Source organism: Aspergillus melleus, assembly GCF_016097325.1.
Source record: "Aspergillus melleus strain CBS 546.65 chromosome Unknown contig9, whole genome shotgun sequence".
NCBI classification, from domain to species: Eukaryota; Fungi; Ascomycota; class Eurotiomycetes; order Eurotiales; family Aspergillaceae; genus Aspergillus; species Aspergillus melleus.
In genome coordinates this window covers 558,780-576,102 of record NW_025763378.1, presented here as the reverse complement: position 1 = coordinate 576,102, position 17,323 = coordinate 558,780, and the positions used below count along the sequence as shown (strand labels likewise).

The window sequence follows — 17,323 nt, the reverse complement described above, 5'->3', positions numbered from 1 at the left end:
ATCAAATTATAAAAGTTATTAAAATTTCCACAAAATAATTGTCGAGATATTTAACAAGACAGAAATGAACATGACTGACAGATTGAACAAAAGTTCAATAAAAGAAAGTGATACTAAATTAGAAATGTGACATATAATCTCTCATTTCTTTATGACATGACTTTTAAGACTTAGTTATCTTCTCTCTCGCTATAATCTAACTTTTTCTTTTATAATCTTTTTATCACTATCCCGCGTATTGATGCTTCAATCTCGACAATTGTTTTTTTTTTGTTTTTAAAAAGCATTATTATGACAAATGCATGTCCAGAAACCAAATAATTCATTTTGAGGTTTGTGATTTCATTAAAGATCAACAAATTAATTACATTTTCACATGATTCGCCCATGATTTGAACACATTAATATATTAATTTTGGATTCATTTTAATTCATTGATCTTGTTCGATTTGTTATCGATTAAACAAACAACTTAATAAAATACAAAATATATAATTAATCAATATATCAAACAAATCAATACAATGTGTATTTTATCCATTGTGGATATGATTATAGATTATGAATCAGATTTAAAAAAAAACGCAATCAACGCAGAATCCAAATAAAAAAAATAAAACAAGATTTCTAATTTCATTGATCGACTTTCCGATGATTTATCTCATGTAAAATAAAAACTAATAAAGAGAATTATCTGAAAACAAAAGATTTAAACGACAATATGCACGAATTTATTTGATCATAGATTCGAAAACATTGAATCAAGCAATGTGTATGAATTGAACAAAACCGAATTATAAATCAAACCAACACAAATACATAAAATCATCACTACGATTGTATTTCAACATCAAATATCATGCATCAATAAACACAAAGAATCTTACATAAAATATATATTTGTTTCACATTGAACAATATAATCCTTTTGACCCGAACACCATCGGACTATCGACTAACCTTGTAAAAACAACAACTTTCTTTACCACGGCAAAGAACTTCAATGGTCTCTTATTCCAAATGATGCATCAGATCTTGATGGCATTATAACAATAATTAAAATAATCTGTTTTTGCATTTGTGTTTAATGTTCCAAATTTTGTCGATTAAATTGATAAAATTGTTTTAAAATAATAAAATTGTATATTATAATGTTTGTGTTAGATCAAGAATTTCAAATCCATTTTAATGTTATCATTTTAAACTTTATTAATTTTATTCTATTAATTGCAGATTAAGATTGTCTGTATTTAACATGCAAAAATGCATCAATTATTTATCAAATATTATGTTTTATTATAAAATTTATTTATTCATTAAATTATCATTATATAATTAAATGGCCCGCAATGTTGACAAAAACTTAAATATTAATATATATAGTTTGACATAATATAAACACTGATTGAGACTTTTATATCATTTAAATACTAAGATTATCATTTTCATGTTACAATGCCAATTTATTGTCTAAATGTCTTGTAACAGTTAACACAGACATTGATTATTCCATATTTAAAAAAATTGTATTTTGCACATTGATTAGTCATTAATCCCGTTTATATCATGTTTGAAACAGTATTAAGATGAATAAAAATTAATTATTAAATTATAATAATAATGACTAATATGCACAATCAATTCTTCTGATCTAGATGAAATCCAAATAAACAATAAAACAAAGTTATTCTCTTTAAAGTTGCATAGCAATGCAAAAAAACTTGATATGAACAAAATATCATAGACAAATAGACACAAAAACTTTTTATATGATATTATGCAAAATCATTTTTGATAAAACATGTAATATATTTTTGCAAATGTAATAATTTCATAAATAAATATCTGTTTTTTTTATTTTTTAATTTATTGAATATGGTCATTATAAAGACAATATGATTGAAGATTCAAATATACAATAAATTCAAATTAAACGGATTGTGTTGACGAATTCATTGTTAAATATTGCTTTTCAAAACATTAATAAGTTATAATAATAAGTCAATCTTAAAATATATCAATTTTCATATATTGCATTTATATTTAACAAATTAAAAATGAAAATCATTCATTGCTGCATTTTATCTTGTATTTAACTTTTAACAATATTGTTAATATTGTGATTATAATTTTTATATATTATAAAATTTGTTATAATCTGAAAATATATTTTTTGTTCGCATTTAATTGCAAATATTAAAAACAAATCTCAGTATATTGATAGTAATAAATTTTTAAAATGCAAAAACAAGATTTATCATTATTCAAATTAATGCAAATATCGCGATATAAAAGATTAATCCATAATAAAAAATAGTTTGTAAAACTAATATTTTGTCATAATTAAAATTACAAATCAGACACACATAGATTTAAAATTTCTTTATAACAATTGCGCGAATAAAAATCTCGTATGTTTTAACAATAAATAAACAAAATCTAAAATAGTTTTCGAGTTTTGTGACATTAAAAAGAAATTATAAAAATAATATATTTGTTTTTCAGAATGATTGCTTATTTGAGAATCTAAATTTAGATTTTTATAAATAAAAAGTTATATCCAAAAAACAAATAGTTATTTTTGGGATTTGTCACAATTCGACAAAACATATTCATTTATTTTAAAAGACTTTGTAGACTTCAACACAATCTGATGTTTTCATAAACAGTCTTTTTGAATAAAGAAGTGCGTGCATTACAGATTATGTAGTTTTATTGTTGATCAATTTTATCGACATTTTATATTTCCGTTAATTAATATTTGGCACAACTATAATTGATATATGAAGTTGTATTTAACACAATCTTTTAAAATATTTCGATATTTCACATAATTTGGCTTTTAAATTTGTATATTATAGACAATTTGCAATCTCAAAAAAATTTCTTTTACAAGTGAAATTAAAAAGATTCAATTTGATTGTTATATAATTGACTTTGAAATATTTTATGTTTTCATTAATAATATTATTATATTATATAAAATTTTTATTAATAAAATTTTTTATTGTCAACATTGATTACTTAGACAAGATATTAAAATATTTGCAACAAAAATATTTTCAAATTTGACATAAATATAATTTAAATCTAAACACTAAAACAAATATTGATCACGCATATTTTCAAATTTTTCAATTTTTTGTATGTATATTTTTTAACGTTCACACAAAACTATTATTGCTTTATATTGTGTAGTTTTTGGTTTTTGTCTAAAACCCTGGCTTCAGATGTTAGTACTAAGACTTGATTTACAGAATGATATAGAATCGATAAAGTGTTTTGTTAGTTTCATTATGAGACAGTCTTAATAGTTAATTGAAAACAAGAAGCCCCTGCAAGCGGATTATAATGGGTTTGTTTATTTTGGAAGATTAGAATAGATCGATGAATCAAAGTGAATTATTTGATAAATTTTTGCGAGTCAGAATTACAATAAGAAATATTTTGAACAAAAATATATTAAAGCAAAATATGTCAACAATATATTTGAAAAAAAAGTTGATAAAAATAAAAAAAATCCTTAAATGTTAACTACAATGATTGAGTTATTTTGTTATCAAAAAATAATCAAAACAAACTGCGGTTTCAGTTTAGCCAGGATTTAAAATTAAATGTAAATATCAACGTATTATTGAGACTTAAACATTTGAACATATATAAAAACTGAAAATTGACATTCAACACTATATATAAAAACAATGCATATACAAAAAAAAAACTTTTGATTCCATCTCATCATAAATATAAAAAAATTATAAACTAATAGATCGAGCATCATATCTGTTTCATATCTATCTATGACACTACGGATATTAAATATTAAATGAATAAAATATATCCAGATATTTTTTCACAGTCTTGAATAAAATATCAAATAAACATTCTTTCTTTTCGATAATCTATACTGATTTTATTTTAATATCTTATTGCCATATTCAATCATCACGCTAATAAAGAAGACCAATCATTTATAAGATCCAATAAAATATCGTGCAAATAATAATTCTTTTTAAAAATCTAAGTAAACATGCCCAATCAAACAAATGATATTTACATATATGATTTTATCAATGAAATCAAGGATGTTTGAATATTAAAAAGGAAATAATACAATATAAATAACTAAACAATTTCTATTGTAAATCTCAATTTATTTAATACAATTTTGTTCTGTTAATAAAACAACATATTCTATATCACAATATGGATTTTGTCCGCAACATTAAATAAATCTTGTGAAATGCAAAAATCTGAATACACAAAATTGAATGTAAACAAAAATGATAATCAAATATTAAACGATCAAATAAAATTCAAATGATCTAATTAATATTAAATCACGATAGAACGTAAATAAACAATCAAATAATTTTGTATTCAAAATTTCTTTGAAAATAACACATTCTATCATTTCTATTGCCTAATCCGCTAGATCAATTATTATGTAAAATTCTTTAATCTGTAACATACAAATTCATATAAATTTCTTTAATACACGAAATATATGACCCTATAATGTAATGTATTGAAATAGTTTGAAAGATTGCACTTGAAATTGTATTATATCGGCCAACATCTATAATATAATAAATTGTTTTTTATATATTATAATGTCAAAAACATTCAGATATACACATTTATTACAATGTGTAATTAATTAAATGTTTTCATTTTTATATACAAGACATTTTCATCGTTGTGTTATCAATCTGACAAAAGTTCATAATTTTTACGAACATAATATCATAATAGATATAATCTATATTTTATTTGTTTTTTTTTTTGTGAATCTTATTCTTTATTTTTTAATATAAACTTTTTATAGAATTTATTTATTTCAATTTAACATATAAACAATGCAATTCTTTCTTCATAAAAAATTGTCAATATGCATGATAAAAAACAATTCTGTAATTGCATTTTTCTCACAATGAATATTAAAAATATATTAAAATAATATCATTTATTTAAATTATTGTTATTTTTATTTTCCGTTTAATATGCAAAATATTATTTTAATAAATCCGCGTGAATTCTTTATATTTATTAGCATTTACAGAAAAACAATATTATTATAATAATTTCCGCAAATCGGTTTTCATAGTTTATAATGTTTATTACAGAAATAACGAATGACATTAATTAAAAAATAATGTTAATAAATAATGCAATTAGTTATGAAATATCAAAAACACAAATAAACAAAATCTTTTTTTTAAAATATAAAATGTATTCATTGGTTTTATATATATAATGAGATCTAAGTAATTGATGAGAAAAAACAAAAAGAAGAATATATCATAATGTAACCAATTTGTTATAAAAAATCTGTCAATTGCAAAAGAATAAAAAGAAATAGAATTACATTTTTCAAATTTTAAAATCAAAATAATTTCAATTCGAATCCAATTCAATCTAAAATTTTTATTTAATTTATTATCTCATTTTATTACCGAATTGAATCGTCTAATGTTGAAACACAAAAAACATAAAATTTTGTTTTTATGTTTCAATTATACATTTAATTAACACAATCAATCAATAATAAATACATATACTGCATATTATATCTTTTCAATTCGTTTAAAATTGTTTTCATCATTCAAAATTTAATACAATCGATAATATTGTTTTTTTTGTTTTATTTACAAAACCAAAATCTCATTTAATGTTTTTATTAAAACTTTTTAACATTTATTAAAAAACTGTATATAAAGCATCAAATCTACAAATCTTTTTTATCAAATCTATAATATTAATTGAAAGCTATCAATATCATTTTCATTATAATTGATTGCAATTAAATTTGAAAAAAAATAATAAAACATTTGATTAATAAAAATGACATCAACAATGTATTCATAATTATAATTCTTAAATTCAGCATTGTCAATTTTTGCGAAATATTTAACAAAAATAAAACAATATATATATAAATGTTATCTGTCTCATTTGTAAACTCATTATAATTATATTACAAACGTAATTAGGGACAAATATTAATCAAAAAAAATGTAATAGCTTTTATTAACAAATCATTAACAAAATTATACAATTTAATATAAAATTCTGCAATTATCAAATAAAAAAATAATTAAAAAATATATAAAAACATCAATATCTTGATTGATCTCATTGAGATTCAAAGTTTATTTTGATAAAACAATATATGTAAAATCAAAAAAATTTATATAATGATAATAAATATCTAAATATTATTGTTAAACACAACACATCAATATATTAATTTAGGCAAATTATCAATTAATTGAAATTAAAATAACACAAAAAATCATAAATTTTTATTAAAATAATTTCTTTAATTTAAAACATAATTTTTAACTTGAAGTCATAAATACATCAAATAATCTTTTATATTATTTATGAATTATGTAAAAATGAACAAAATCAACAAAATGAAAATTTATTATATTTATTTTAATTACATTTATTTTATACAACAAACATCAAAGACTTGTTTTGAAACAAAGATTTATAATTAATATTAAAAATGATAATCAAATAAAATATATTAAATTGCAAATTATTTTTTGATATATTTCAAAAAATTTCTTTTTTGACAAACCATTTATGAAAAAATTGAAAATAATTAAAAACTTTTCATTAAAAAAAAATTAATCAAGACTGCTAAATTAAAACATCTTTTGTAAATTTAAATAATCTTAATATATTTATTATCTTTTTATTTTAGAAATTTATTTTACAAATCAATCAATAAATTTTATTTAAAGATTTTGAGATTTTGAAGATCAATGAAAATCTCAAGAATCAATTTGGATTTTTTAAAATCTATAATTCTTTTATATTATCATGCGTAGACTATGATATCATTTAATGATATCCGTGCGAATATTTTATAATATTTATTAACATATATATTATATATCGATTATTATGTCAACAATGTTTACAAATTGTTTAAACAAGAAAGAATAAATTTTTATATAAAAAATTTAATTTGATTAAAATAAATTTATTATAATTTTATATTATAGTTAACAAGCTTTTCAAATCAAAACAATTACAAATAATTAATATTACATTCTCAATTTCGAATCTTATTTTTTTAATTAATATTATATATTTTGATAAAAAAACATTTGTATGCCATTTTATTAGTAAATATTCAAAATCAAAATTCAAAATATATTTATAATAAATTAACGTTAATTGATATTTTAAAAATTTCTTGATTTCTGAAATATTTAGAACCGCTTTCATGAACATCTAGATTTGTGCTATTTTTTGACAAAAAAAATCTAAAACAACGTTGATCATGTTGATGCAATGCGATAATACAATAATTTTTTGTGAAAAAAAGATTATAAATATCAAAAAAAATAGCTTTTTTGATTTATCATTTTTATAATAATAATGCTAAATTTTTTAAAAAATATAACGGACAAAAGTGAACTCGAAATGAAACAACAAACAAAAAAAAAACCGTTAATTGAGATGTAATTTATTGAGATTACTCACTCAAAACACTCAGTCTTTTATTTATTTCGTGCTCAATAATCACCTCAGATTGTTCAAGACGTGTTCAGGATATGCTTAGATCTATTCAGTAAACAAAAAACGGCGAGGGGTGAGCATTAAAACGGAAAGGGAAAGCCTTCGAGCTGGCAAGAAAAACAGGTACGTATGTACAGTACCCGCTCTTCTCATCTTGATATAGTAACTAGACTATGTAGTGTAGCTATGTATGTAGCCAGTTAGACTGTATTTTCCAAGGGTTTGTATGCCAGAGGAAAGCAAAAAGAAAGGAAAGAAAGCAACGCAGCAGGATATCACGCTACAATCAATCAACCAACTAACCAACTCATCCATGAATCAACAAATCAATCAACCAATCAATCGATACACGCTAATCCTAATCGACAGACAGACAGCTGTATAAACGCAAAGAAAATCACTTCAATTCAGTTCGAAACATCTACACGTGTCAGACCTACCAGATCAGGAAGAAGGTCAGTAGGTAGGTCATTCCATCAAATATACAGGCGCCTTGACGAGCACATTGACCGGTCCCCGTCCCCTCACGTCGGCTGTGATGAAGGTCGAAAGGCGAATACGAGGCTGAGGGACTTGAGGGACCACGCCACCACCCGCACGGTCGTCGGCACCGGCGGTCGTCGGACGGACCGCCGAGTCCCCGTTGCCGCCAGGGCCCGGGGCGATCGGTGGACCACCGCCTTGTTGCTGTTGCTGCTGCTGTGGTTTGCGCCCCATCAGGCTGCTGAACACGGAGCGGACGCGCTGCTCACGTCCCGGCGTGGCGCCCTCGGGGTTGGTTGAGCCCGACGAAGAGTCGCGGTCGACGTCGAGGTCCTCGGCACCAGGATGGTCCGCCGGACGGTCCTGATCGTCGGAACCGCGGGTGGCTGTAGATTCAGGCGGGGCGGCATTGGTCAAAGGAGGAATACCGGTCTCGACCTTCATCGTAGGTTCGTGCAAGACGGTGCCCGGAAGGAGGTAGTCCACGCAGAGATCGCGCGACTCGAGAGGAATTTTCTCCGCAATCCCGATCGCGTTTTCCACGATCATGCGAGCGCCGTTCTCGATACCCGGCGGCGGGGGACTCTGCAGGTGATCGGTGAGCGCCTTGAACAGGCCTTTCACCAGATGGTCAATAAGCTGGACGCGGTGTTCGTCGGCGGTCGGGCCGATCAGCGCGTCCTCGAGCCCGTCCAAGGTAGTGCGGCGCCAGTTGGAGATGCGAGCAATGGCATTCTCTTTATCCTCCTCCGTGGCGGTTTTGCCCTGCTGCCGGCGCAGGTTGAGCTCAATTTCCTTCAACTGACGGCTGAACGACGGATCCAGCACCGGATGGAAATACCGCCCGAATACTTCATCGGCCAACCAGCGGCTCATGAAGGCGCGACCAATGGCGGTCATCTCCTTGGTGCCGACGGCGGCGGCATCCTCGTTGACGAATCCGCTCAGCCAGCCGGGCAGAGACTTCCAATCCTTCCGGACCGCGAACGCTAGGTCCTTGATAGCTCCGTCGAGGCGGCCAAACCGGTTGGCATACTCGTTGTCGTCGAGAACGGTGCGCGACACCGCCATGCGCTGGTGGGCGACCGTGTTCTGGAGGTGTTGCACCTGGGCTTCTTTTTCGAAGTAGTACCGTTTCACTTTGGAATACTTGGCCTCTGCAAGAAAGCGAAAAGAGAGATTCGGGTCAGTTGCGCGGGTCCAAAGGAGACGGAGCGGGAGCCAACAGAAAACGTACGGAGCTCGTCATGTTTCTGCACCAAGGTTCGCATATCAAGATCAGCCTCGTCGCGGCTTCGACTGTGGTTCGAGGTCGGGGTGCTGCGACCCGGTTCCGACGACCCATGGGCGGCAGTGTTATTGCGGAGACCTGTGTCGGAGGAGCACTGCCCAAAGGCAGAACTGGCAGGGGGAGCCGGTGCAGGTCCCGTGGACGGACGTTCCGACATGCCCTGTTGCGGAGCGTCTGGCGGGTGATTTGGGAGCGGACGTAGAGGGGAAGGGGGTCCGAGAGACTGTCGCGACGACGGACGAGCGCTGGACGGGTCCAGAGACGGCTGCGGCTGCTGATGCTGGGGCGGGCCGGGGATCAGCTCGGGCGGGGGCTTTCTGGACGGATCGATAGGCGACGGCTGGTGTATGGTGGTCGGAGGGGGGAGGGGCTCGACCACCAAGGAGGAGTCGGTGTTGGAACGTTGAATGGAAGGAATATGCGGTGAACGCGGCAGCCGGGAATTGTTCTGAGACGAAGGGATAAAATCCTGCGGCGGCATAGGAGACTGAGGCGTGGTGCGGAGGGACTCTACCACATACTCTCGCGAGCGGGAGGTCAATGGAGGGCGGTTGTCCGGGCTGGTCGTGTCCACGGACAGAGGACGGTTTCGACGAGCGGCGGCGGGCGACGATCTCCTTAAGGAACGGTGGCGCTCGAGAGGACCGGTGGAATCCCTCGGAGTGTTGGAGGAGTGCAGGGAGAAAATGTTCCGAATGGTGCGTCGCGAGTGATGTTCGGGTTCGTCGTGGTCGTCGTCGGACGGGTCCACCTCGAAGCGCTGCTGCGGCGCGGAGGGCGAGGCAGGAATGCCAACGGCGGGGTCGCTGCGGGAATGGCGTTGACTCTGCGAGCGATGCAGCGACGACTGGGAGGGCGAGTGAGCGGGATGATGGTAGGGAGGAGGAGGAGCCGGGACAGGAGGAGGCTGAGGCTGAGGATGAGAAGGTGGATGAGGATGAGGATGAGCAGCGACAGCAGCAGGAATGGCGGTGGAGACGGAAGAACCGCGGCGGTCGGTCAGTTGGGGAAGATGCTCGACAGATCGGAATGCGGGTGAGTTGGTGGGGGGAGACTTGGGTTTCTTGCGGAAGAGTGGCATGGAGATATATATAGAAAAGGGTAAACAAAAAAGAGAGTAAGGGGGGAGGAAGATCAGAAAGAAAGAAAGAAGTCGAAGAGTGAAGTTACGAAAGAGAAGAAGAGAAGAGGAAGAAGAAGAAGAGGAAGAAGAAGTGGGAAAGCGGGACGTCACGTTGGTGATTGGCCGCGTTTGGGGGCTGTTCAGAAGGATTCTCACGCTTCTTCGTCTAGAGTCTGGATCTCTTTGATTGAGATGGAAAGGATGATGTTCTCTACAAGTGGATATGCAGGGAATCCCTTTCAACTGCCTCGAGGCGCCAAGCATCTCGATAAACACAGCCGCGTAGATGGAGACAAGTATACATCCTAAGAATTAGTACTTTATGGAGAGCTTACAGGCTACAGCCTCGTTGTGATCCACAGTTATGTCTTGTTATTCTGTCATGTTATTCATAAAGCTCTTGCTCTTTGCCTGCCTATTCCCTCCGAATTACTGCCAGAGATCAACACACGCCGTGAGTCTTGCCAGTCTTGCCCTGCAAAGAATGCTCCTCTCCCTGGTAATGCGGATGGTTATGCTTAGCCTTGTGCGAGTTGGTCGCATGCGTGCGAACGTGTCTATCGTCGGTCAGCTTGCAAGTCCATCCTAAATAGATCCCATCCGTGAAAACTTACTGCGTGTACTTCTCCAACATCGCCTTGTCCATATCGCTCAGCGTCTTCAACGCCAGCTTCATGTCCGACAGCAGCGTGTCGCATCGGCTCTTAGTGAAATCCTCGCGAACCACCACGCGCATCAACTTCAGCGAGTTGCTGTTGGGCGCCATCGTGTACGCCGGCACGATCCATCCACGCTCCCGCAGCTGGTGCGCGATGGCGAACTCGTCGAAGTGTTCCTGTCGGTCGGCGGGCAGTCGGAACGCCACCAGAGGCAGTCCGCGGCCACGACGCTGACTCAGGATTGTGAACCCGAGCTTCTCCAGTTCCTCGGCCAGGTAGTCCGCGATGCGGGTGATGTTGACCATGATGGACCGGTAGCCACGCTTTCCGAGACGAATCATCTGGTAGTACTGGCCGATGACCTGGGAGGCGCCCTTGGAGAAGTTCAGGGTGAAACTAGCCTGCTCGGCACCGAGGTAGTTAATGTTGAAAATAAGGTCCTTGGGCAGGTATTCCGGAGAACGCCAGACGATCCATCCGACACCGGGGTAGACGAGACCGTACTTATGGCCGGAGACGTTGATGGAGACCACCTTCTCCAGACGGAAGTCCCATTTCAGGGACGGGTGGATGAACGGAGCCACGAATCCGCCGCTGGCGGCGTCGACGTGGATGGGGCAGTCGATGTTCCGCTCGATGAGCAGGTCGTTGATGGCCTTCACGTCTTCGTATTCTCCCGTGTAGGTGGTTCCCAGGATGGCGCAGATACCGATGGTGTTCTCGTCGACGAGATCAACGGCCTGCTGGGGGTCGATGACGTAGCGGTCTTCCGTGCAGTATACGTAGCGCTCTTCAATATCGAAGTAGCGGGCGGCCTTTTCCCAACACACTTGCACGGCACTGTTCATGACCAGGTTGGGCTTGGAGTAGTCCTTGCCTTCGGCCTTGCGCTTGTTCTGCCACCGACGCTTCATGGCGAGAGTACCGAGCATGATAGCTTCGGAGGATCCGATCGTCGAGGTACCCATAGGATGATCGTCCTCCCCTTCGACGGGGGCATTGAAGAGACGAGCAATCATGTTGACGCAGCGGTTCTGGATTTCCGCCGATTGCGGGTACTCTTCGTAGTCGATGAAGTTCTTGCTGAAGGACTCGGTCATGAGTTTTTCGACTTCGTCTTCCTATAGAGAACGTGAGGTCAGCATGCTATCGATAGTCTGAGCGACAAAGGGAGCCATACCATGTACGTCGTGACGAAACTCGCCAAGCTAATTGAAAGCGATTTCGTTAATGCCCATCACCAACGATACAGAACTGAACACCTACTTCAGCATCGGGTTGCCATCCAAGCTCAGCTCGTCCTTGATCATCCGGTAGGCGACCTCTCGAGGCATCTCACCCTCCGGCATCTCATTCTGAGGCAGCTGCTCGACGGCAAACCGCGTACCATAAACGCTGGAGTAAAAATCATCGTCCTCGGTTGTATCCAACTTAATGGAGTTAACCCGCTTGATCGTGGGATCGAGATCGGTGTTATCCCGACGAACCCGAGCAAGATGAACCATTGTGTTTAGAGAGTAGAGAAAAAGGTATGAAAACAAATATGAAGTAGAAGTAAAAAAACAAAGTCCAATTGACAAAGTAAACCCTAGGAAGAGAAAATAAATCTAACAAGCAGAGAAGCAAGCAACGCAGACAGGGGCACCCGCGCTCTTTAGTCTCCTGAGCGGGCCGTATGATGCGCAAACAAGACCGGGAGACCTGAGCTCAGGCAATCCGGGAAGAAGAGGGGAACGCTTGTGAGGGGCACTCACTGGCCCGACGACCGTCGAATGAACGCTGAACGCATTGCATTTCTGTCCGTCCATCGGTCAACCGAGCCAGTCATCATCCTGGTAGCCTGGAAACGTGGTGTCAGCAGCAACAGCATGGGCCCCTCGCAAGCGACGCGGATTTGCCCATCTCGACTGCTGATACGAGGAAGGAGGGATGAGGGGGTTTCCTAAAATTGGGAAGCGAATCGCCGGGCCAGCATCAGGGCCACAGGCAGGGGAAAGCTTGGAGAAAGCTTGGCCTGGCTGGATGGCTCGGATGGAGCGAGTGGATATCGGTTTCAGCCACGGCAGGCGAGAACAAATGCCTCGTGGGGCGTCCGAGTGGAGAGAGGGGACAGATCGCCGGTGACGAAGGCCATGATCTCATCGTTCGATCAAGGTCGAGACGAGAAACTACTCCGGTGTAGAGACTAGAACGGAGTAGAGAGCTAGAGTGCGATGCCGGCGAGAGAAGACTGATGGCTGGGAAGAGCGGAAGAAGAGTTGCGGTCTTACTTAATCGGCCGACATCAAGGAAATGGCGGTGAATACTCAGTGTACACGACAGTAAACAGACAGACTCTTCAACGACTCTACAGTCTACAGTCTACACAGTACTCCGTACAATCCTGGCAATTGAAGAACATGAAATTGGAATTGAAATCACAAAAGGGCTGAACAAGGGTTTACACCTCGCAGAAACAGAAAGCCGATCATCCCATATTACCCAATATCCTTCCGTCGCTTTTGGTATCGCTCGTCGCATATCATACACAACCGATCTCATACAGTTTGTTCACTTCGGTCATTCCTGCTCGTGTTTTTCCTTTGGTTTTCAACTTTTTTTTCTCGGGGTTTTTTGAATCAGTTTTGGTTCCATCCAACCGCCATGTGGGTATCAGCAATTAAGGGCTTGTTTCTCAGTCTGTATCAAGTCCGTCAGACCAATGAAATCGGACATTAAGAATCAAATAACATTTAGGCCTTCTCTCCCTTGACCTTGCGCTTGAGCCAGCCAAAGAAGCCACTCTTGCGCTTATCGGCCTTCGCGGCCTCGTTCTTGGCGGCTTCCTGGGCCTTGTCGGCTTCCGACTTGGCCGTCTCCTTGGCCTTGTCCGCAAGATGCTTGCCTTCCTGCGTCTTGGACTCGCCGGCGGCACCGTCCTTCTGAGCCTCCTCAACGGGTTGAGAATCCCGGAGTTTGGCCTCCTCGGGCTTCTTGATTTCTTCGGGCTTCTGGGTCTCCGCGGGTTTCTTAGTCTCCTCTGCCTTCTTGGCCTCTTCGGGCTTCTTCGTCTCCTCAGGCTTCTTCTCCTCGGGCTTCTTAGCCGCGGCAGTAGCAGCAGCAGCAGCGGCAACGGCAGGAGACTTGGGCTCGGTAGCAGTCTTGTCCTGAGTGGCACCCGTCGACTCCTTCAGGTCAGAAGTCTCCTTCTGGACGGCAGCGGCGGGCTGCGTGGCGGGCTGCGCGACAGCCTCTTTCTTGTCGGCCGCCTCGGCGACGGGAGCCTTGTCCTGGATAGTGGACGCGGCGGCAGGCGTAGCAGTTTCCGTCTCCTTGGCGGTGACCGAGGCTGCGGGAATTTCAGTATCCTTGGCAGCGGTGTCGACAGTAGCTGCTGCCGCGGCATCGGTGCTGGTAGGAGCGACAGTTTCGGGGACGGTGGCCGGTTCCGAGGGCTTGGTGCTGGCGACGGGTTCTTGCTGCGTCTTGGGGGCTTCACTGGTCGCAACCTCCTTGGCGGTGTCAACCTTGCTGTCGGAAACGGGAGCGGCAGTTGATGCAGCCTTCTCCGTAGTCAGGGGCTCGGTAGCCTTGGTAGGCGCAGCAGTCGAGGACGCGGCTGGGGCATCCTTGTCATCGACAGAAGAGAGACCGGGGACAGCCAGCACCGACGACACGTTATCCCGGGGGTCCGCGCCCAGTCCAGGAACAATCTGAGGCTGCACGTCACCGATCTTCTCGCTAGGCACTTCAGCCTTGGTGGTACCAGGAACAATCGACTCGGAAGGCTTCACGGCCGGGGCCTCGTCCTCGGTCCTGGGGATCTTGGGAGGCTTGTGGTCCTCTTCCATCGCGGCCGGGGTGCTCTCGTGGGGACGCTTGACATGAGTTTCAGCAGCATCGGTAGCTGCGGTAGTCGGCGGTTCGGAGATGGTGCTTTCCTTGGGCCGTTCAGGAAGAGAAGAAGTTGCGGCAGGAGTGGTCTCGGGCAACGCAGCTGGTTTGGGTGAAAAGCCAAGTCAGCGAATAGGACAAAAAACAAACATTGCCAGGTAAGACTCACTGGTCACATCCGCTTCACTTCCCAGAGCAGAATCAGTCTTAGCATCCTTGACGGCCTCCTCGACCGTGTTGGAGCTTTCTTCCGTCTGCGGGGCAGCCGAGGGGACGTTCGCGGCCGTGTCGGGAAGGGCAGTGGTGGGCACATCACCAGCCTCAGTCGCAAGACCCTCCGCCTCTCCCTCACTCTTCTGGGCCGTTTCCTCGACCTCTTGGCCGGGGTTTCTAAATGGCAGAAGAAAAGAAAAACCGTTAGCGCAACGGGGCCCAAACTCAATTGCTCGCTAGCAGAGCCAGCACCACAACAAAAAACATGCGCGCTCATTTGTGCGACTCACAGAGTGTTCTGAACATCAGAGACCTTCTTGCCGACAGCGGCAGCAGCACCACTGCTGCCTTTGCCCTTGCCCTTGTTCTTAGCCTTTCCTCCTTTCTTAGGCATGGTGGATGATTGGAACGGACTGCGCGAAGAGAGCGTTAGAAAAGGTCTGGCCACGTAGAGATGAGTGATGACGACAACAGTTTTTGTGCGCACAACGATCTCGACAGGTCAGAAGAGAACGGGCAGCACTTACGGACGGGACGATTGCGCTTGAAGAAGGATCAAGAGAGCAGGAGGGGAGGGACGACTTCGATCCAAGAATGGGGGAAGGGAGTCGAGGGAACGATGATAGGGAAGTAAGTAGGGAAAGGTAGGGAGGTTAGGGGCGGCCGATTTGGTATGTTGGTTCTTTCCGAATGCCTAATCGAATTCGGGGAACGTTAATCCGCGGCAGACCAAGAGGGACGGCAGGGGAACCACCGTAGGGAAAAGGATGACAAGTGCCAGGGCGTGAAACAATTCCTTCTTGCTTACCTCCTAGAATGAGGGGGAATATGTATTGGGTAGTGAACAAGTATGCGACAAGTGTTTGCTACTCCGTAGTTCGAGAAGGGATAAGTCGCGACCGTTAGAGAGCAAGTGGGTTTAGTTATGCACGAAGACAAGATCTCGGTGCGATTGCAAGGAACGTTGAAAGCAGCAGTGCAATCACATGCAGTCACGCGAGTAATGATCAATGGACGGGAGCAGCACTGAAGTACGCAGTAGAATTGTGAATTATGTGTTCATAAATTGGCAGGATCAATGGGGCGCCTTGCAATTGCTAGAAGAGTCCCAAAAAAGGGTGAAGGAGATTGCGATTGTCGCAACGTCTACGTGGAGGGATTATATTACATTACAATTGCTCCTATCCCCTCTTCTGATCAGCTGGGATGATTGACAATGATAAGCCAGCAAGATGAGGCCATCTCCATGCCACCTTGAACAATGGGGAGATTATAATGATAGAACTGGTCTGTTGAAAGCAGATGGTCTGTCTGTTTCCGGCGATCTGGTCGTGTGCCTGCAGCAGCGCCGTCGCACTAAGGCACCAGTTGACACCTGAATCAGGCTAGCGTCATGTGGGCTGCTAGCCCTAGAACAGGGATCATCCTTAGTCCGAGACATCTCCGGATCGGGGGGATTACTCCGGATTCCGATGTGTCGCGGACATCATCCATGCCATCCCAGTCTATATGGCACCGAGCTATTATTGCTGGTAAGGCAGACTTGGTCCCTCGGATTCTCCGTACTACTAATTACTTAGAGCGGACCAGTCATTGTAGCCCAGGATTGGCCCCAACTGCAGCAACTAAGGGGCTCCATTGCATCATACTCCGGGGTATTCCGGGGTACACCGTAACCAACAGTCACCAGCAGTCACGCTGGACAGCCAAGCCTGAAACAGGACACGCTGTCCCACATATGCTGCCTACTCCGGTGATACTCCATCCACCGTAGTCTAACGGAGTATTGCATCAAGAGACAGATCTCTCCCGGTCGGCGTTGAATTAACGTGTCTTCAGTCTTTCGTACACAATCAAAGTCCGTAGAATTAACTTTGCATCCCTGGCATGGTGGCCACGGGGGCAAGGATCGGGCAGCGAGGGGCAAGACTGGGTTACGAGGCAGTTAGTTTAGGCGTAGCAGACCCCTTGCAGTCCGACCGACCATCCCAGCGAGGCATTCCGTCAACGCAAACATGGGATGCCGCCCGTCCTGCCCGATGGAGGAATGTTGAAGAAGCCGAGCTTTCTAGAATGCCAACACCGCCTCATCCTGGACTGCAACTGCAACCGTCTCCTTACGTGGACTGTCCTCGACAGTCG

General features: G+C 40.1%; 4 protein-coding genes across 4 annotated transcripts; all 4 read right to left on the bottom strand.

Annotated features, from left to right (window-relative positions):
- Nucleotides 1-8,007: 8,007 nt before the first annotated feature.
- Nucleotides 8,008-9,093, bottom strand: LDX57_012886 (uncharacterized protein; the record flags this gene model as incomplete). The annotated part of the gene is made up of 1 exon (XM_046094634.1): nt 8,008-9,093. One exon carries the CDS (start codon nt 9,091-9,093, stop codon nt 8,008-8,010), a length of 1,086 nt encoding a protein of 361 aa, XP_045950613.1.
- A 65-nt stretch (nt 9,094-9,158) lies between these two features.
- On the bottom strand, nt 9,159-10,394 carry LDX57_012885 (uncharacterized protein; the record flags this gene model as incomplete). The annotated part of the gene is made up of 1 exon (XM_046094633.1): nt 9,159-10,394. One exon carries the CDS (start codon nt 10,392-10,394, stop codon nt 9,159-9,161), a length of 1,236 nt encoding a protein of 411 aa, XP_045950612.1.
- Nucleotides 10,395-10,785: 391 nt separating this feature from the next.
- LDX57_012884 (glutamate decarboxylase) lies at nt 10,786-12,707 on the bottom strand. Its single transcript, XM_046094632.1, has 4 exons — nt 12,362-12,707; nt 12,276-12,303; nt 11,051-12,216; nt 10,786-10,993 (listed from the first exon to the last, which is right to left on the bottom strand). Exons 1-4 carry the CDS (start codon nt 12,598-12,600, stop codon nt 10,879-10,881), a joined length of 1,548 nt encoding a protein of 515 aa, XP_045950611.1. The 5' UTR covers nt 12,601-12,707; the 3' UTR covers nt 10,786-10,878.
- Nucleotides 12,708-12,776: 69 nt separating this feature from the next.
- LDX57_012883 (uncharacterized protein) lies at nt 12,777-15,158 on the bottom strand. The gene has a single exon (XM_046094631.1). It carries the CDS (start codon nt 14,923-14,925, stop codon nt 13,828-13,830), a length of 1,098 nt encoding a protein of 365 aa, XP_045950610.1. The 5' UTR covers nt 14,926-15,158; the 3' UTR covers nt 12,777-13,827.
- Between the last annotated feature and the right edge of the window lie 2,165 nt (nt 15,159-17,323).